Raw genomic sequence first — 22,643 nt, forward strand, 5'->3', positions numbered from 1 at the left:
AATCACTCCCCTCTCCCTCTTGTCAGAGGCTGCCATCACCCCTGAGGAGGGAGGTTCCATGCTCGACCCGGAGTGCCCTTGACAGGCACGAGTCACTGCAGCATCTGTGCAGCACCTCCGCCTCGCCTGAGCCACCACCACGGTCTGCCAGCCGCGGTCGGAACTACACCAGCATGGAAAAATAGCGCTCAATGCTTGGGATGCCTCTGTTACTGTCTTCTTGTTTGCTCTGTTGTGGTTTTTTTTTTGGTTTTTTTTTTTTTTTTTTTTTTTTTGGGGGGTTTTTTTTTTTTTTTTTGTTGTTGTTGTTGTTTTTGGCTTTTTTTCTAGTAAGGAACTGTTATTTCTTTTCTTATATTTTTGCCTGGAAGCCCCGTGATTTTCAAAGTTATAGTAATTCCGGGGGAGAGGGTTTTCTTTCCATTCCAGGAAGGTCCCCGCCTTCCTTGGGAGACATTTGTCTTTTAAACCACAGTGGTATAAGAAAAGCCCTTCACATAAGAACTTGTAGTAACCTGTGAGATCTGTGATGTTTCCAAGCCCATCTGTGTGCCGTTTTTCAAATAGGTGAATATTTTACAGTAGGGGCTCTTGGTTAATAGCCTTTTGAATACAGATGGGTTAAAGAAACCTTCTGTTTGAATGCAAAATTAACTGGATAGGATCCAGCTATTTATATCTATACACAAATAGCTATTTATATTTATCTCTTTCTCTCTCTCTTTCTCTCTATGTGTGTGTGTATATATATATATATATATATATACACACACACACACACACACACACACACACATATATATATATATATATATATATACACACAAAAGAAAGCAAAAACCAGAGCAGTGTTTACATCCCACTCTAAAACCACCACACCAAAAATAACTATTTCAGGTGACAAAGAGCTGGCTGCAAGCCTCTTCAGTTGTCTTCTCTTGAATCTTTAACTCACAACTCTACTTCAGGCAACAGCACCCCAACAGTAGGAAACGGAAGCCCCCTTTCTTAGTGGGGACAATAAACATAAATGACAGAAAGGCAAGTGCTGGTGGAAACCCAGGCATGCCTTTCTAATGACAGGAATCCAGAAAGCAGTGACTTCAATCTACTGTTAGAACCCACCTAAATGAATGAAAGCCTCCTTTCTAAAACACGTAATTCTTTCTCCCCAGCTGTCAATCTGCCCCAGAAAACTAGCCTCAGCAATAAAATACCTAAAATTTGATTACAAAGGGTGTAAGCAAGTGGAGAATCAAACATAGGCAAATCCTGATGTAAGAACAACCTCATGAGAACAGAATTCGGCTGTGGCTTTTTCACATCGTAGAACAAAGTAGCACCAGTACTCCCCTAAAACAGTATGTCAATAATGTTTATCCATGTCAGAACTCAAAAAGAAAAATACATTAAAAGAAGGACTACAATAGGCAATGAAAGCTCATGATTGCATTCCCATTTTTTCCTTTGAAAATTTGATGTTGTGTCTTGACAGTGACAAATTGCATGTTATATGCTCAGTGGACTTTCCTGCTAAGAGAAGATATTCTTCCCCAAAAGAAGATATATTTCAAGTAAACACATTCACATGTACTAAGTCTGTCCTTTACTGAAAAAGAGTTTGATCTAATAGTTAGAATGTCATCATGGAACAGAAAGTTTTAAAATAGATTACCAGGTAAACTTCAAATTGCTTTAAACATTGAAAATGCCTATTTTTTTAAGATACTATTCCTAAGATATTGGTATCTGTGAAATGCAAGTTTTGCACTGCCATAGCACATGCTTAATGACAGCTACATATAGTATTTATCTTCTGAATAATTCTTAAAGACTAATCAGTTCACCTAAAAAAAGCAGGAAGACAGAATAGAAAAGAGCAAAATTCATTTATTGCCATTTTAGCATTAGGTAAAATTATCATAAGGTAATTGTTTATACCCTTGAGATTTTCAAAGTTTAGGAGAATCTGTTGTAGAGGAATACATACGTATTTCTCTGTAATTTTTCCGTCACAGAACCCAACAGACTTCTATCTATTGTTACCTAACTATGAAAAAGTTAAAAAATAAAACTTGCAGCTCATCCTCCAGACAAGCAGCTGAACAGTTTTCTATCATGCTTAGGCAGGAAATAAATGTAGCCTTATTCTTCCACACAGTGAGAACCGAAAAAGAGAAAGTGCTATACAGGAAAAAAACCCCTACCAGCCATGCCTGTGTACACCTTTAATTTTTCCTTGCTACACAAATATATGTAGCTGTGTATGATCTGCATATAAAACACCTGATGTCGAGATGTGTAGTGCGGTGGGGATGCAATAGCAAAGTAAAAGTAAAAGAATAAACTATTACTAAACCAAGATTTTTTCCAAATGTGTATTAGATGGAGTTGCCTCCTTTCCTTGTGTTAATGTTTTTCCTTCTCTTGTCTATGCAATATATGCTCTGTTTTGACAACGGTCAGTCATGATGTGGTCCTGCTTTTCTTGGGTGCCCCAAGCTGGGGACTTACTCCCTTGCCTTATGAGTTACAATATGAGCATTTGCTATGGACAGCAAGTGCCTTTCTAACTTGGCCACTGACATGACAAATTGAAGCAGGGCCTTCAGAAACAAGTCAGCTTTCCTTGTTAACCATGCAGCATTTGCTCAGGCAAAACAACCGATAAAATACACTTTCCTCTCTGTCTTGTTTTTTTTTTTTTTTAATGCTTGCTTGAATTCCTGTTGCAATTTGAAAGATGAAAAGGTTTGCATTTTACAAAACAAAACAAAAACCTAACCCAGACAAAGAGTGGCTCAGTGCATGTGGGAATTCAATCCGTGCTTCTCTCATCCACAACAAAAATGCCTTCTATTCTAGTGAGAAAGGGAAAGGCTGGAAACTCCCATGCTGATAGTCCTGATGTTTTTCTGCTGCAACAGTGTGTCAAAGGTTAGTTCCCTCCCACCTGCATTACACTTTGCTTCTTCTAATACACAACCAAGCATTCAGACAATACGATTAAAAATCATCTTGCTCATGGGAGTCTCTCTCAGACATTCCATGTTCCCTTCTCAAATATCCCAGTCCAGCACACAGATAAAATCGCTAACTTGTATCTTTAAAAGAGCTTTGTATGATTTTTTCTTTTTAAACCCTATTTACTGACTCTCATTATAATTAAGCACAATCTTAGTAGAATCAAATAAATGTAAGCAGTTTAATTCAGCACACTTGTGATCATGGGTAAGGGTGATAGATAACCAGACCTTCTTTATTACGACCTCTTAGGAGAAAAATAATAAACCTAGAGACATTCTGCATTATGTGACCTAAGAGCAACTCCAAAGGAAAACAAACTGTTATTTTAAGAGATGATATGCCATCAGTGGGTTCTAGAAATGGAAGCAGTGATATTATGAAGCATGTACTTGAGGGGAAAAAAAAAGAAACGTTAAACTAAGAAGATTTTTTTTCCAGAACAGCTTCAGATTTAAAACAATGCCTATATTACATTTTTTTGATAGTGCATATTGAAGCAGCATTGGTAATGAGTCATCCCCAGGCACTGACAGCAAGGCTGGTATTCTTGTGGGGTAGCCTGATCCTGCATTGCAGTGGTTTTGGTGAAACTCCCTGACCCTCAAGCCAGCACCTTTAAGGTTAGCTGTTGACTTAAAAGTGACGGATCAAGTCCAAAGGGAGAAGGATGAACAGAGTTCGGTTAAATTACTGAGTTTACCTTACTCAGCATAAAAAGAGACCAGTACTGTCATGTAAGTTACAGAACAGAAAAGAAAATGTGAAAAATAAGTGCAGAATTATGCTCATTTATTAAGAGTTGATGGACAGTACATTAAAACAAATAATTTTGACAGAACGTTGTACCTCTGAGGTACCTCATGAGAGTGATCTGCTGTTTTAGGATCACATATTGTCATCAAAGTCTGGAAATTATGCAAATAGTACTAGCTGCATTTAGAGATCTGCACAAGTAAAGAGTTTCCCACCTAAATTGTAATTGTCTCTCAGGAAAGGCAATGATTTTTGTGTGATGCAAAGGTGCTACCTACAGGCTTGACAGAGAATGACACGCAGGGAAGCTCAGAAAAAAGGATCCCATTTTATGAGGAAATAGAACAGAATTAGCATTACTACTAAACTAAATACCTTTTAATTTCAGGCTAAATAACACATTTTATCAAAGTTTTAAAAATTCATAATATCAAAGATTTTCAGTTAACCCAATTTAATTCTAAATATTACAATGGTGTCTGTATTTTCCTGGGTTTCTTTATTTCAATCAGTTACAGTACCACACACAAAAAAAAAAAAAAGGTTTCTTTTTAAATCAACAAACATTAAATAAGCTGTATGCTCTTCTGATACACTTATTTCAGGCATATTTTTATTGACAAATAAACTTGGCCACAATTATCAAAAGATCTCATTTGAAGATCTTTAAATTAATATTTGGTCTTACAAATACAGTTAAGCGCCAGACAGAAAGTATTTGTACCCCATTAAATATACATCTATCCTATACTTCTTGTATAAACAATATTTCATTCAATACAGCACAAGTGTACTGAGAATCACCTGCCTAAAAACAACAACATGTCCAGTATTTTTGATATAATGAAAATATGCTTGGGAAAGTGCTTTAATCTAGGAGCACGCTTTCTCTTCGTCTGCATCTTTTACACATTTGCATCCAATCAGATCAGATATGGCAAATATTTATAAATATGTGGAGATTTACTGTTAGGATATTCCTACTAATTTGAATAAACTCAATTATATGAATTTAAAAGCACAGGCTCAGTTTGTTAACTTTTAAGAACAAAGGTGTGCCCACCCTACACATGCCACTGCAGTATACATCCAACATGTAATAACAGCAGTAGCAGCAGTGTTCTCTTGCATTTACCTTCCGCTAAGACTAAGGCAAGCCATGCAATTGAAAACTAATTATTCTGCTTTTCTAAAAACTTCTGGCATCCTTTTTTCTTTTCCATTTTTGAGGGGGGAACAGTTTCAAAAGTAGTGCAAAAACAGAAAATAAAAAGATAAATATAATTAAATGCATTTTGTATTATATAACAGAGTAATAACTGAGAATATTTTTTCTTTCAAATGTATAGTTCAGCAGTTCTGTATTTAAAGGCTGTATTTTTCATATCTATAGCGACAAAAAGATAGCACCTGTTCACAAGTACAATTACATAAATTTTAGAATCCCTACCGTGCCATGAAGGCATTAATTTTAAAATGAGATTTTCTTTTTTGTCCATTTGTCCAATTTCTGAATTTCTTTTAGGGAGCAAATGTCCACATAAATTTTTATTTCCATCAAATAATTGCAACATTCAAAGTCAATTATCTGATGAGCTGAAAAAGTGCCTTAGTTTACTGTCTCAGAATAACAGATAATCTAGATTAAAGCACTTTTCTGAAATAATTAGGATACATTAATTGCTAATTCCAGCTTGTCTAAATACACTATTCCAAAGAAATAAACCACAACATAAGCTTAAAAATATATAAAATAACCTCAAAGAAGAACCAATGGTACGGATGTATGCCATAGAACGACAAAAAGATTGTTCAACAACAATACATGTATTTTGCTCTATTCTTAAACTGCTAAAATCTCTTTTAAGGACAAGATCCTATTCATAATGTTACTGATTTTAGATTCAAATTATCATGCAAAATATCCAATTATTCATGATTTTCTGATGAAATTTCAAGAATGGTGTGATCAAAACCTATCACTACTCCTATTAATAGTTTTAGAAATTAAGTAAAAAACCAGTTTACATTACTGTAATTTTACATATACATTATTCTATATAGTCATATTCTATATATTCTATATTAGTCTATATACAATATAATTACATCACAACTAAACAAGCTCAATTCTAATTTATTTATGAGAATAATACTGAATAATTTTTAATAGAAATATCTCATTATAATTAAACTCTTCAGAGTACATTTAAGGGACTGTTGAAGAGAGAACCACACGAGTGGCAGCATGTTCATAACAACTTTACTGTGAAACTAAAATTTAACTCATTTTAAAATACTTAATGCCTCCTTTATAGTTGTCTGTAAATTAGTTCAAGTTGCCTTTGCTGCTAGTTGAATTTATTCATGTATTATTGCATTCTCCCAGTTTTCAATCAGAAAGTCCATGAGCAGTTAGTGGTAATGTTCATGGGTAGCTGGAGAAATAGTAGTAAAGAGAAAAGTTCCTACTAGATTTCTCATTACAGTAACTAAATTTTCAATGATATGCCCATATCCTTCTAGTAATACATTTCCTGTGATAAACTAATGCATCAAAATGTAATGCCATTTTGGTGCTATTATTTTAGATGCAAAGGTATTTTTTTTCCCTTGTTAGATTTTCTTGACCCATAGCCAATATAAAATTTTTCCAAAGAGTGGGGACAGCAGATATATATAAATACTCCTAGTTTCATGATGAAAGGAAAACAATGGCTTGTGGATTACTGCAAAAATATTTCTGACAGGAGAAAATTCAAAATTATTCAGTTGCATACAAATATTCTTAATTTTGCTGCATGTATATGCCACACAAACATTTCCAACTTTTAAAACACAGCCATGATTAGATAAATCATAACTGACTTAACTAAACATTTATATCCTGCTGTAGTCCTAAAATTAATTTCTTCTTTGAATTGCTGTAACAGAATTTGCAAGAAGTTCCTTCCAGGAAAATGGCTATTATTTTTTTCTTTGTAACTTTTCCCTGAAATGTTCACAGATTTCTTCAGAAAATTGATAAAAACTGAAAAAGTAAAATAAAATAATTTTCTTTATGAATGCTTGATGACCTTTGACATCATTCACTATTTAGAGGCCCATAAAAGAATAGATAACATATATGACACACAAATTACCAATTATGAAAAATTGTCTGGGATAGAATGCTACAGTAATGCAAAAACTGGATTACTTGTCATAAACCAACAAAGCTTTTGTTTGCAAATCCAGTACCTCACTTTTTCTTTTCATCTTGGGAAACTTAAAATTATTTTTAAACTGCATTACCTTAAAAAAATGCAGCCCATCATACAAGTCAACACTGAAAGTGACACAGAAAGAATCTGTTATTTTTTAACCAATACATATCTTATATTTGACTATCAGTTCTAAAAATCACAATTCAGCAGAAATAAGATACATCACAGAGCAAGCAGATAGTCCTGTACTTCAGAGGTATCGGGGCTGCTGGTTCTACCAGCCAGATCTTAAAGTGGTCTTAGAGAAGTGCTGCATTTGTCATTGCCAGGTAGGCAACAGAATTTAATTAGTCAATAATCACATTTTAGAGCACAGGCATCCCCTATTTTAAAACACTCCTCCTGCATTAGAAATTCTTCAGAGTTTTGGATTTACTTTCTTCTTTGCATCTTGAGGGAGACAGACTTTCCAATTTTTAATAGAAACAATGTGAGAAAGAATTAATGTCTGCAGAAAAACAAAATAAATACAGGCTTCAGAGTACCACAGTGCAGTGTCACCAATGTTGAGGAGTTATCTATGAAAAATTCTGTCTGGTGATGCAGCTGAGCATTCGTTACACTCTCTGACTGGTAAATGACAGGACTGTTCAAATCAGAGATAAACCAAGATGAACTTTATTTTCATCCAGAAACCAAAACCCCCCTTCTCAGCCTTTTGCCTTCCCTACAAACAGAGAACCCATTGCTTGTGGCAAAATGCTGAGAGAAAACTACCGGCAGGAATGCTTCTGGTGCTTATGAAATTGTGTATCTCTCAGTTCCAGTTTAAGTGCTGACTCTCTTTTCACATACACCTTTTGCTCTGCCTGTGCCAGAATTCACACTAATCTTTGGCTTACTAACTTTGGCCAAATCAATAGGGGACACCTGAATCATAACACTGCCAGTTACAGCTCTTAACTGTCTTGCACGGTGAGAAATAGTGGAATGATTTAATTAAAATAATTTAATTCAAATCAGACATATTAGACATTGTAAGTAAAGGAGCAGAAGGGTGAGCGCAGTGATCCGGAGACAATGAAGCATACTAACCAGAGTTTCCCAGGTTCAGATCCCAGGTCAGATACATACTCCCTGCTCCCAGCTTCAGCCAAGAGTGTGCCCGGAGGTGGTGCCGCTGCTCTGGGGAGAATGGAGGAGTAGGCTTGTGTGTCAGGGTGGGGAGGAAGGGGGGATTAGCTGCATTGTCACTCACTAATGACAGCTGCCAGATGATTAGAAAGCACATTAAGTTCTTAACTTTAACTTTGCTAATCAGCAAGATCAAACTCCTAACACCAAATTGGTTTTTTTCATATTTCAAAAAAAGAGGAAAAGAGAGAGCACATTTGCTGCCTAATCAGGATGTAAGGCAGTGAACAAGCATGCAGTTGTAAAAATGAACTTTGATGGAATAAAGTACTTGACTGATTTGGATGGCCTCAACAGCATCATTTGCAATGGCTATGCATACAGGACTAAGGTTTTTAGCATTATTATTTCTTCCTATGAAATTCTGACATTCAAGAATCAACCAACAAAAGGGAAATTGTATTTAAGCATTTTGACATCATATTCTTCAAGAAGGTGGCACTGGAGAACAGCACAGCTCTGCTACATTTACTGTAAGAAAGCAAAACTAAACCAAACCAAAAACTTGCAGAAAAAGGGCTGAGTAGCCTTTACCATGACTATTCTCTGAGTAGGCTGTTGGTCAAGAAAAATGTACATTAACTTCTGGGAAATATGCAATTTTACTATATTGTCCATATAGATAGAAATCTTACTTCTTTAACACTATGTTTGAAGCAGGTTCAAAATAGATGTTTAATGGTAAAGCCGAAATGAATGTATTTTCCAGAGGTTTGGTTGGTTTTGGTTTTTCTTTTTTTTTTTTTTTTTTTGGTTGGTTGTTTTTTGTTGTAGCTATTGGGTTCTTTTGTTTGGGTTTTTGTTTGGGAGGGATTTTTTTTTGGTGGGGTTTGGGGTTTGTTGTCTGGTTTTTTGTTTTGGTTTGGTTTTTTTAGTTGTTGTTTACTGTGTCTGGTTTGGGTTGGTTTCTTTTTTCTCCCTTTCTTTTTTTTTTTTTTTTTTAATTGAACCTACAGCTTTGATACAGCTGCTCTTGGATATACAATGGTTACCCAACCATTTTATGGCTTTAACAAACCCTTACTTTCTGCCTCCCATTCTATACAATGTAGCCTCTATTTGCACCCAAGTGCTACTAAATTACAGATAAAGTTACAGCAAATTTGTTTTCTCAAAAAAGCAGTGAGGCCTAACATCCCTTGAGTAATAACAGCCTTGCTTTTAATTCAGAAGTAGAGCTGGAATAATTTTCCCTTAGAAAAGGCAACAATAGAGCTGTTCTTGCAGGGCTGAATGGGGCATGTCTCAGTTTGCAGGTGTGCAGGTGCTGCAGTGGAGAGGCAGCAGAGTGCCTGACCTGGGTGGGCAGCCCAGGCTCTGACAGGTAACTCCAGACTGGCCCACCATCTATTGCACGGGGCTGAGGGAGCTCTCAGTTCTGAAGCAAAGAAACATGCTCCAGTGAATCAGTAATTTATAGAGATGTATCTTGCTCATAAGGATGAAATCAAAGTGGGAAATAAAAATCTGAAGCACACTTGGAGCAAAGCAGAAATGTTAAAACTCCATAAACCACAGCAAAAGCGATTCTTGAATGTGAAAATACATTATAAAGACCTACCAACACACTGCAGTTATTTTCCAAATGTTCCAGCTAATAGACTGTGATGAAGAAATAACTTCTTTTTAATGTCTTTCACTGGCATTGTGTTTAAGGAGGTTAATATTCAGGATTAAAATCCCTATTCTGGTTGATCTGTAGCTGCAGTGCTATGAAGAGAGTGATATAATACTGAAACAAAGCTCAAACAAGGCATTAGTTACCTCTACTGTAAATAAATCACTCCAATACATTTCCATGTTTACTTGCTGCAACATTATGATAGTATTTCCAAGAGATGAAAATCAAGCACATTTAAGGAACAAGCATTAAGTGCTGTTAATGTGGTCTTATGCTGGTAATCATTGTCTTGGGAAAAGTATACTGTGTTTTATATACTAATGCTATGATGTGTTTATTAACTCAGAATCCCTCAGCTAACAGTGCTTTAAGCAAGTAATAATTAATATGGTGACAAATATTAAAAAACCTACTTTTAAATTTAACTCATGTTAAAGGAATACATTATCTGCTGGTATTACTTCTTCTTCAAGACAAAAGAGCAACAAGAATACTGTATACAAAGCAAAAATTACTGTCTTTCTTTTTAAAGGAAAACATGTTTTAATAAACATTATTGGTATCCCTTACAGTATTAATTACCCATTTTCAAAGGAATTAGGTGGTTTTAGTTTTAAAAAACACACTTTTCCTGGAAATTAAGGATTTGTCATTGGAAAATAAAGACTGAAATGCGTGCACCTGTGCCTTCTGGTCTGAGATAAGGAAGAGAATTTTTTTCTCTGCCTTGTAAATAAGCATCAGGAAGAAACAGAATGAGAAATGCTAAATAGACACAAGCACTTAAGAAGTGAGGAAAAATGTAAGGAAATACCAGAAGTTCCAATTACATAATAGCAATTTTAACAGATAACTGCAGTGCTAGTAACAGCTGTGAGAGTAGTGGTCAATCCCAAATAAATAAGACTAAATTATGTCAATTTTTTTAATTTTGAAAATCAGTGGGTTCCCCATAGAGTACTTGCACACCTGGAAAGCAGTTGGTTTCTTGTTACTTCAGAGGAACAGTAATAGTGTAGATATTTTTTATGAAAATGTACAAACTCACAGATCTGCCATACAGTTGTAAGTCTATTCAACATCAGCGGCAGCCATTTGGCTTACAGCTATTAATTTTTTTTTTCTCTTCAGCAACAATTGGAGTCACAGCGTTAGTTATTTCTACTGGCAAGTGTTACTACTTACCCTGGAATAAATACAATCTGTCACTGAACCCAAAATAAAAATACTTTTTAAATTAGGTCACCTTGGTTATTGCAAAGTATTAAAAAGATTGCATGTATAGATATCTTTTTTTTTTCTTTCTAAGAGTAAATAAGCTAAAAAACAAACAAAAAAACCCTGCTTTCATCAAACAAATGGTTATGACTTTTACAGGCTTTTTACTTCAAGGTCAACTAAAATTCTTCTTTCCTTCAGAAGTTAAATCACTTAAGCATACTTGGTAAAAATTTAACATTCTGTCCACACTGTTAAGTGTTCCACATATTTAAAAACTATCTAGATGACACTGTTTCCTGCACTGACACTTAACTAAAATGATCTTTGAGGCAGTTCCTCTTTATATTGCCATGACCAGTACAAGAAGTTACTGTGCAAGACAGGCCATTGAAAACATGCAGGCTTTACCAGTGAGGTGGCTAAAGCTACAGGAGTAGCTTTAGCTACTTCATAAAACTGCAACCACAAATTTAGCCTTTAACTGAGATATTTAAGAAAACATTCTGTCTGTATAGCAATCTGCATGATTCACCCTTGTCACCAAGATCTTTAGGTGCTGCTTTGGGAGGGATAGGAGAAAAGCACATAGAAAAGTAGCTCAGGAAAGCACTATATTTTTGAAAATGTTTTCTAATTTATCAGGGATGGAAAACAACCTGAGTGGAAACTTCATTAACCTTGATTGAAACTATACAATAATAACTATGCTAATAAACTGCTGTATAACTCATACATAATTTAGAAGAAAAGTACAAATATCCACACTTTGTAAACTTCATAAGTGTTTTTCTGCAACAGTGCCCTTCAGAGATTTGTCCCCTTGACATTAAAACCATCTGTTCAGTACACAGACTTGTTATCCCAAGTAAGGGACAACTTCTAGAGCTATGGCTTTTTCACATTCTGTCACAACGAAATTTCCCTATCTCTGACAAAAAACAACTGTAAAGGACCACTGCTTTCACAGGACTTCCCACATATCTCAGGGGAGCTCCACTGGAATCAAAGCTTCTTGCATTGCAAGTCCACCTCACATGTGGGGTATCATCATCACCACAAACAGCATCTCCACCCACCAGAGATTTACAAGAATGAAACAAGCTTTCAAACACTTTCCAGGTCCAAACCATAGATTTATGGAATGGGAAGCACAGAGCACCTCTCTTTTTCTAAAATCATAGAATAAAGCTAGGTGTGGCAGACAGTCCTTCTTTAGGAAGAGACAAAACTTCACATGTAAGTTTTGCAATGGTAACTTACATTTATTTTTTTGTTAAAGGCTTTACTTACATCATCAATAAAAGCAATTACTGTTAGTCATATAGCATTATGTGGCACTAGTAGACACAACATATGTTCTAAGGCTTTTTTTTATGTCAACAGCCAGAGTTTCTCATTCAGCTACCAAAACTGAAATGATAAAATTGTGAGTTAAACAATATAAGCAATATAAATATATTTCTTATGCATATCTGAAATGTTACAAAATGGTCTAAAGTGTTTTCACTCCAGTAACATCCAGCACATTGAAAAGAACTTTTCCTTAATTCTTCCACTGAGACACTCATGTCATCACCTACCAGCTACATACCTACTAAAGAAACAACGTCTCTACAGGTATAAGTACACTGAAGGTTCCTTAAGGAGCAATAGGAAGAAACTGGTAGTTTAATTTCTGAATTTAATTCTGTCCTTTCTAAGCCTTTTGCACACTGTATTTTCAAAAGATTTGAAACAATTGCTTCTCTGTTTTACCTTACTTAAGCTTTTCTTACCAAAACACAACATACCTGCTTCTTTTGCTACTACATTGCAACTTTTGGCAAAACCATAACATTACCTTAACTACTGAACAGCCCAGAGAAATCAGTGTCCTACAGTTTTCTCACTTCAAAACAAACCTTACAATACCCCTTCCTATTTAAATAAAAAGGCAGTAAACACTCTGTAAGGTGACTTTATAATGTTGGTTCTCATAATACTGTTTGATAAAACACAAAATAAGGAGTGTAATTCCCCACAGAGCATAGTTTTTGAGATTTAATGCATTAGATTATGAAGAAACTCAGAACAGCATCTAGTTAGCTACTAAAATATATATGCAGGTAAAATAAACACCTATGGGAGCAATTAAATTGCTTAAAGTTAGAGCTAGTGCCATTTTAGACACCCTTGGGTGGGCACCCCAGTCACCTGGATGGTGATGGCAGAAATGACAGAGAACCTAAGACAGACACATACTCTTCTGGGATAGTAGCTGGACAGCACACAAGATGCTCTACATTACTGAAAATGGCACAGGTCTGTTCTTAGGCAATAAATCACGCTTTTAAACTGGTTTAGCAAACGTGCAATCACTCTGTGAAGAAAGTAAAATGAAAGTGACTTTTTATTAAAAAAAATTACTTTAAGAGGCTTTTACATATGCAATTATTCCTGAGTCTTTATTTATATTAGATTTGCAAACACTTGATTTGCAAAACAAAAGATGTGGACTGATGACACCAGTTTTTCTACACCAGTATCATTACTCATTTGTTACAGTTAAGATGTGTATTTTTAATCATAGCTGGTGCTAGTATGTTCCTTCAGTATTAATAGCTAATGGATCTCTTTGGTCCTATATACAGGGGTTTTTTTCTGTTATTTTTTTCTTTTGTATTCCACCTTCTAAAGCCTGGCACAAAGTATAGCTAAGTGTTGTAAAAAGGTTAAATTCCACCGTAATTTTGAAGAGATCCAACATAGGAGGAGAGGAAACAGAACTTAGACCATTTTTCTTTTTGTCTGCTTTACTTTGGAAAAAAAAAAAACACTAAACCCCACACCAGTCTGGTCCACTTATTTTTCTAACCTGTTGGTGTGGAAACAGATGACAAAAAGCTGAAAGACTCTTACATGTGTGTAACATACATCAGAAATTACTCTTGTTCCTGGCCTTGCCATTGCCATGTCATTTTACCTCTGCAAATCTCTCTTTTGAGAACAGGCAGTTTTGAGAGCAACAACAATTTTTGGAAAGGCTTTTTGGGGGAGATAAGAAAAGCTTTTCCAACTACCTAACCAGCACTGATTCAAATTTCAAATTCTAGACAAGAGATGGCAAGGATAATCTGATGATACATTTCACCCAGGTTTAGCAAAAAAAAGCTCTTTGAAGGTTGTATCCTCAATAATGGTATCCACGATGGGAACATCTACATATATTTTTTTAATATATGTGAAATTCTGATTCTCTTACAATTACAGTGTCAAAAAATAAGGAAAATATATAATAATTACGACAAATGCATTCCAACCCTTGATGGTATCATATCAAATCTCTCTAGAAACATAACCTTTGTCTTTCTTCTTTGAGTGACATTGCTTCCAAAATACACAGTAGTGATTGTTTCCCTTTTCATTGAGGAAAAGCTCAGTAAATTGACGAAATTGCTTTCTGTCTCATATCCTTCTAGGAACCAGTTCTTTTAAATCCTGTTTCCTTTTCAATTAATTAATGTGACACCTCCAGAACTAAATAGCGTATGTGCAAGAAAACTAACACTAAATCAAAAGCTAGGGACACTATTATGTCATTTTCACACATGAATTCTGTAACTTTAGAAGACAGAGTGAAGGTGAGTTAGACCTGACAAATGACTTGGATGCAGGGAGAGTCATTTTATCAATATTTGAGAGGCTGAAAAAGAAAGAAAAGTATCTTCTCTGTGTGTGCATGTACACATATAGAATGAATGAAAGGAATAAGAATAGGAATAGGAGAATGTGTTCATAAGAAGCTTTAATTTGAGGCTAACATGTATGTTCATCTTGTGAGGGCAGTCTGCTTCCAAGTGAGAAATGAAATAAGTTTATTTTATGAATAATAGCTAAATGTTCAATTAGGTAATTAAGTACCTTACTGAGGCCATTTTGGGATACCAAACACTTTGAAGATTATATTTTCCCTCATAGTCCACACTGAGTGTACTTCTAAGTAAAATACATGGTTATCTTTACTCAGTTATGAAAAATACTTTAAAGGGAATATTTTTGATAATGCGCATCTTAAACTTTTCATTAAACTACAAATTTAAATTTTAACTTTTTGTGCACTCTGACATTTTTGTCTGGCATTTTCATTAATTTTGCAACATACATAGCTGAAATGTTAACTGATCAATACTTTGTCTCTCTCCTGTAGCACTAGAGCAAAGCTCCCTAAGGACCACGGAGCAGTACAGAAATTAAATGTGTATCAAATGCTAATGTTAAACACAGCAGTACTTACTGTATAATGACTGAAATGGTTAAAAGAATTCCAAACGGACAGATGGTAGCACAAATTATTCACAATCCCATTTCAAGATTAAAGTTTGTCCCATAAAATATTTCACTGACTCACACTGAAATGTGTCCTTTTACTGATAGCCCCATTGTCCAGTTATTTTTCTGTTCATTACAGTGAGAATTGCTAGTATTGGAAAAAAAGAATACACACTTTTTTCCCCTCATGTTGCACCCGCTGAAATCTATAAGAACAGAAATGTCTGGTTAAGAAGCTGATGGAAATTAGGCCAAACTTTACAGACATTTCAGTGCCCACAGCGGATTAATCTGAAGAAAAAACATCCACTTTTGCATACTTTACAGAAGTTCTTCCTCCAGAAATGTACCATATTAATTATCAAATAGTAATAAAAAAATTGACTGCTAAATACTGCAAAGGTCTGTTTTAAACAGAGAAAAAAATGTGATTTTTATAGGAAATGCTCTCTACATATTCTGGTTTTTCCCACTGTATTTAAGAAGCGTAAATATAAGTATATAACGCATTCTTGATCAGCCTAGACATCTGATATAATAAAGCTGTTCTGGAACTCAAATATTAGCTCAATGTTGTTGCTATGCACTTCTTTTATTTAACAGGAAATAAATACAAAAAAGCAGGAGAGAATATAGAATTTTCTAATTGCTCTAAGATAAAGTAATATGCTAGCCAGGTAAACCTATGCTTCATAAGCTATTTACAAATATCTTTAAGTATCTGAAAAATAACAGCTATTAATACATCACAGTTATATCAGCATGACAGTTTAATATATATATATATATATATATATATATTATATATATATATATATATATATATATATATATATATAAAATTTTTCTTCTGCTGTGAATTACCAAAGCATAAAAAAAAGAAATGGAGTGAAAACTCTCAGTTATTCAGACAAAATTCCCAGTGAATGTGATGAGCTTATGAAGTTAAATAGAAACAGGTAAAATAATGTTTAATTGAGTAAATGCATAATCTAGAACATCGAAAATGTAACTTGAAGTGTCTGTATGTCTATAAATAGCACAGGCAACACTGGTCATTGACCTGCTGCCTTTGGACAGATTTTGGAAAGAATCATCCTAAAACTTCAATGTAGCATTCTTGTACCTAAAATATCCCAAATAATGTAAAAGTTTGAGACAGATAAGCTCAGGAGCGCAAATAATAAGCAAGCCCTTTCAATGAACACTGTTAGCCTTGGTGACTAACAGTGTGACTCTCCAAGGAGAATGACTTTAAAAAGAATTGCAGTGAAGAGTGCACAAGGCATATGAAGCAGGTAACTGTAACTTGTTATAGTTAACATATTATTGGAAATTTTCTCTAGGTTTCCAAGAGAAGTTCTCCTTTCCTGATTAATCTTAGAAATTACATTTTTGAAAACTGAGCTATTCTGCCAGAATTTCTTCACCCATATCCCCATCAGAAAGAAAAGTCACACAGTAAAAAACTATCCATAATTGTAATGCCAAGAACATGGGGCATTGGGAGATACACAAAATCAACCCTTACATAAGCAACCTAGGTGAAATGACTGTAACTCTGTATCAGGACGCACTCATCACAGTATATTTTCAAATCCAACAGGATAGAAGAAATGGTTAGTTTAAAGCTTTACTTCTCATATGTTGTTTCTTAGTCTGGCTAAAGAGCTGAATACCCCCAGAACAGCCTGTTTCTCATCTCCTTTCTGGAACTGAGATTTCAATGTGAGATTTTCTAGCCTCTAGAAGATAACTTCACAAGGAGATTATAATTTGTATAATAGTAAAGAGAAAAATGAAACATACATGTACATTTATTTTATACACTCTATTAAATTCAAATGTAACCTTGGTGCAAATATAATTCATCATAACACAAGCAAGTGGATCACTCTCGAAATTCCAACAGCCTATGAAAGTCCAGAAACCATCTAAACCCAAAGCTTAAAATCATGATAAAACTTCACATATATTTGATTTGGCCAGCAAAGACTTCTTTTGCCTGACAGAGGAATGATTTGATCCTTGGAGAGGATAGTATCAGGTCAAAAAGCACAGGACACATTTTGGATGCAGAACTGGAATACATCTGTACAATCACAGCACTGATATAAATATGTATATATTTTTATATGCATAAAAATTTACTGCAACACCTACATAAGCAAAAAAATACTGTAAGAAAACCAGAAAATACTGTAAAGAAATCAGATTTTTATTTATATATATGTCTCTATATATAAATAGGTATGAAAAATATGAACATATCTCTAAAAATATAACCCAGAAAATGTTTCTACTGCAATACGCTGTAACTATAATAATAATATATACTGATTATTGACCTCCCTACTTAAATTCTGTTTTACATACTTCTACTACTACTTATTATGACCTTGATTTTTTTTTCTATGACCAAAAACAATTACATTTTAACAGCCAAATCACTACTTCCACGGCCACAGCAGTGTGCCATGGGAAAAAAAAAAAAAACTGCCCAAAGAATAGGATGTCTTTCCATTTTCCTTTCTTCCACTGGCAACAGCTGAGTGTTCCATATCCATATTAAAATCTGACTTAGAGTGATGAATACTTACTAACTGAAGCAGTAATAGCAATATGAACATTTGAGTTTTATGTTGAAACCTGCATTTTCCTATGAAGTGTGGTAACTTTTAACTGAAATGATAGATGGCCTTTCTATAGCAAACAGTAGCAAGCATATTTTATCTTTCCACAGAGTGTCATTACTACAGACATTGGCAAAAGAACAACCCCCTGGCTCTTTGAATAGCACATATATCTCCTGTACTCCCAATGAACATGGAAACCAAGGGTTTAAAAAGTAACACAGCCCTGCTAGGAGAAACTTTCTGCAAAACAGTGTGACTTAGTGACAGACCCAAGTACCCCATTTTACTACACAGCAAGCTACCAATGCCTGGTTTGATTTCTTCAGATTTGAGGCACCTGACCTTCAGGCACCCAAGTAAAAAGTCCTGTCACCAGATATGTCTATAATTATTCAAAGTCATACCAAAACCCTTCCCTGTTCATAATCATAGTGGAGTGGCTACTAATCTCAGTATCTCTCAGCAAATTTTAAAAACTAAGAAATTCCAGAAAGTATGGTCATGCATACATTACTATTTTACAATGAAAAAATAATGGTCTTGTTTGTAGGTCTTAGGATTTTAAAAATAAAGAGGTATTTATCTGGGTAACACAACGCAATCCACAATTGTGCTTGGAATTCTTAAAATTTAACAGAAAAGTAAGGCTAATACTAATGAAGATAATATTCCTGAAGAAACAGCAATTTTGTTTAAATAGCTAAAAACAAATCCACTTAAAACCATTCACTAAAAGTTATGACCAGAGCTTGCTACCTAAAAGGTACTAATTTGTTTGCATTTATGGTTTTAAAGTTGGCTTTGTTTTATTTTGGTGGATTTCTTTTATCTAGGAACACCACCTTTGAATAATTAGTAATCAAAAATACTTTGACAGTCATTATGCAATATGCAAGGGGACCAAACGAAATTTAATGGACATAATTTGTGATAAGCTTAAAATATATTATCCATAGTTCACTGACTCTATTTTGATTTGCATCACCTGCTTGCAACTTATATAATCAATTACTTTCTTTACTATAAATATACAATTATAATTTAAAAAAACCCACTCTATCTTGTTTGTGTGACATTTTAAACTTAATTACTTTTAAAAAAACTGAATAAATGTGACTTATGCTATTACCATAATGCGAACTTCTAAATAAATAAAAAAGAAACCACCAATCTACACAGTATTGTCTCTCAGTCTATAACACAAACACACTGGGATGATTAAAAACAGTATAAAGAAGATCATACCAAAAAAGCAGCTAGACTTCTTGGTGGAGAATCCCAGTCAAAACAACTGCTAATATAGCAGACAGCAGTAACAAGCGCCATGATACAATGCTTCATCCGGATGAAGTTCCTTAACAGTAGCTGTTAAAAAGATAAAAAAATTGAAAATATTTCAAAACCCCAAAAAGTTTCAGGAGAGGCTCACATTAACAATACTGTCATTCTTAATTTAGATGAAAGGCTGAGAAAATATTAAGCTCTATAGCTCACAAATTGAGCAACTTAGTTTAAAATCTGATACTTGGAAGAGAGAGAATTTGCTAATTGGGTCTGAATTTAATTCTAGATGGTACAAAAATTGGTCATCATTCAAAAGCCACCTGCAAAATTTCAAAAATTATTTTGTTAATTAGATTTCAGTTTCATTAAGCCTTTAACAAATCTTGGCCATTTTAATAAAAAGATGCTGCAGAACACTAACCTGAAACCATGGAACACCACTGCTCTAATGTAATTAAGATATCTGCACCATTTAACTTTTTTCACCAATTTGTCTGCTGTGATATATTTTGAAAGCATTGTTTTAAGTATCTATCAAAGTAATCTACATACTTTCAAATTACATATATGTAAGACATAACAAGTCTAGGTTTTGATTCAGGAAAATGTATTTAAATGCTCTTAAATGGCAACACACCTCACCACAAAAAGTGGACAAATGAGTGAATGATTTGTGTACTGAGACACATAGAAAATGGTCACTCCTCCTGCCATCTGCAGAAGTCACAATGCCATTTTCAGTTATGAAAACAGAAAGAAGAATGACTCTTGAGTAAAAGGTTTGCTGCTTCTTTGCTGGAATAGTAGTGCAAAATTCAGCTTTAGTAACTGCATTGCTCAAAAGTGCAAATAAAGAAATATTTTGTCTCTTGAAACGTTTTGTTTTATGAACTACATCATAAACTGATATAAAATTCCTCCAGCAGGTAATTTAAACCATGCTTAAGTATACAAGTTTTCAGAAACAAAGAAAACAGTTCTGAGACCTTTGACTTTTCACTGGAAACAACAAAAATCTTGTTCCAATAGTCCAACAATATCTCTCCATTTAAGATACAACATTTGTGGAACAAGAAAAAATGAATCCAAAGTAGTTTAAGTGCAGAAAAATATGTGCGGTTAAATAATTTTTTACCAAAGCATTAAAACTGTGTGTAGCAAAAATATTCAGAGAAAACAGAAAGAGTCAAGACATTTCCTATTCCTGGGATTCCAAAGAATTTCAGTCTTCAATCACCTTACTCAAATTCCAGCCTTACTCAAGTAACTTCCTTGAAATTTGGCTAAAAGAATGATGACTCTTTACCTTGCAACAAATGGAGAATTTTGGGTCAAAGTTAACAGCAAAAATTTATGCAAGACTTATTTTACATGCACCTGTGCAATAATCTGATATGTGTGAAACCTGATGGTTTCAACTGTGTTCTTATTCATGTATTTCATGGAAATTAGGCAGCAATTTATAGAGGAGACACATTAAACCCATGTATTCTGTTTCTGACTTCTCAACCTATCATATTCTTTTGTAAACACATAATGAAAATGTTATTCTTTACTCTCAGCAGTAGGATACCAGATATTTGAATGTGCACACTTGATATTAAGGATTTTAGAAGGGATTAGTGTTTCCTTACTCTTTACCTGTTTAGACAGTCTGTCTTCCTCTTCAATGTACTTCTGCTCTTTGGGCATTAAGGTTCGTATGCTGGCTTTCACCTGTGCATTAAAATGCGTGTCAGTATTTCAAGTTTACTTGCTCCTCACTAGTTACACAAGCTTCAATTCACAAAATTTACCAAGTTTCAAAGTCATGGCTGCCAAGCTCAGGACACATAAGCATACACAGAGACAAGAGTTGCTGCTCTGTACATTAGCAACAATACCAGCAGCAGCAGCAACAAAAAGAGTGGGTGTGCCAAGCAGGGGCAGAAGAGTATTCTGTAGTATACATCAAGGCTTAGAGAAAATGAGGAATGACAGAAATTCTCTACAAATCAGGAACAAAAGCTTTCATGAAACTGAACTCTTTAGCAGTACAAAAAAACCCAAAGTTAAGACTTACAGCATTAAAAATCACATCTATTTCAAGATAGATGACCCCCTTTGTTGGCCCTGTCAGCTGCTTGTTTTTCAAGACGTAGGCTTTCTGTTCACCATTTTGAATCTGCAGGAAAAGGACATGACAGCCGTCTGTCTTGCGGTCTCCGCTGAATACACCCCCCCGGTGACCCCTGACCCCCAGCTGCTGAAACTGACAGAGAACCCAAAACAACTGTGGCAAGTCTGACAAGTACCTGTTCATTACCAGGACCGAGTCTGTCAGGAAAAATTAACTATCATGGGATTCAACATGGCCGTGAATAGAGTATGTTAAAATTTTTGTGTTCTTATTACAGACCTTGGTTGAGAAATGACAGACTCAGAGCTGCAAATTTTTATTTATTTTTTTTCTCTTTCCCTCCTTCAGCGGGAAAAATTCAGAGCAGTATGTCAGGTGAATGAAGCTTACAGACAGCAATGGTATAGCAACTTTGCCTAGAAAGTCAGCACTTCGATCGCGGTCTTCGTCGTAAACTGTCACTTCAAGCACTGAGTGGATGTCCTTTATATTGCTACAAAGACAGAAGTACACACAGAAGAAAGAAGTCACTTACACCAGTGGGTACCGAGGACAAAACGGTAAAAGGTTAACACAGATATCCATCTATTTTTCCAAGCCATGGAGGAGAACTGAGATTAAGTGAATGAGACATCTCTGCATATAACCAAAATGCTTTCTTAGGGCTGCAATGATTACTCTGTCTCTCTCTCTCTGCAAGGCTTTTTATGACCAAAATGCTCTCCAAGGGCTGCAGTTATCACTCTTTCTCTCTGCAAGGCTTTTCCAGCACAAGTTTTCTGAAGGATGTTGCTTTAAATCTCCTGCCTGGGGTTTGCACTGCATGACCTGCAAGGAGCAGCACCAGGGGATTTACAGCCACCAGCAGAAGGACAGAGAGCTTTTAAAAGCTACTCTAAACACCGCTAAACTTGTGACAATTCTTTCTGCAAATACAGTGAAACCTGTAGGTTTGTAAATGGAAATAATTACAAGCTACAAGAGCTTATCCTTGCACTAAGAACAAGTTCTTTGTTTCTGAAATTCTAGTTTAATTACAAATATACAGCAAATTACAGAAAATAAAGAACAAATATTATGGAACAATGCATCTCTCAGATACAACTGAGGAAAAAAGACTGCAAGATATTAAACACTCCATGCCATGTCCCTCTACATGTAAACTTTGGGTGAAAAATTCATATTCCTTATTTGAATAAAAAAATTATTTGAGAGAACTCATATTTGACTGAATGGCTGATCCAGGAAATACAAATTCAAGCAAAGCAGTTCAA

The 22,643-nt window shown here is 34.8% G+C and overlaps 1 protein-coding gene across 1 annotated transcript in view; it reads right to left on the reverse strand.

Annotated features, from left to right (window-relative positions):
• The window catches only part of MCTP1 (multiple C2 and transmembrane domain containing 1), a 212,139-nt gene that overhangs the window by 78,586 nt on the left and 110,910 nt on the right, over positions 1-22,643 (reverse strand). The window contains 4 exon segments of the mRNA XM_050987037.1: positions 19,212-19,331; positions 20,892-20,966; positions 21,313-21,414; positions 21,760-21,862. Of these exon segments, the coding sequence (XP_050842994.1) occupies positions 19,212-19,331; positions 20,892-20,966; positions 21,313-21,414; positions 21,760-21,862 (400 nt within the window).

Source organism: Serinus canaria, chromosome Z, assembly GCF_022539315.1.
Source record: "Serinus canaria isolate serCan28SL12 chromosome Z, serCan2020, whole genome shotgun sequence".
Lineage (NCBI taxonomy): Eukaryota > Metazoa > Chordata > Aves > Passeriformes > Fringillidae > Serinus > Serinus canaria.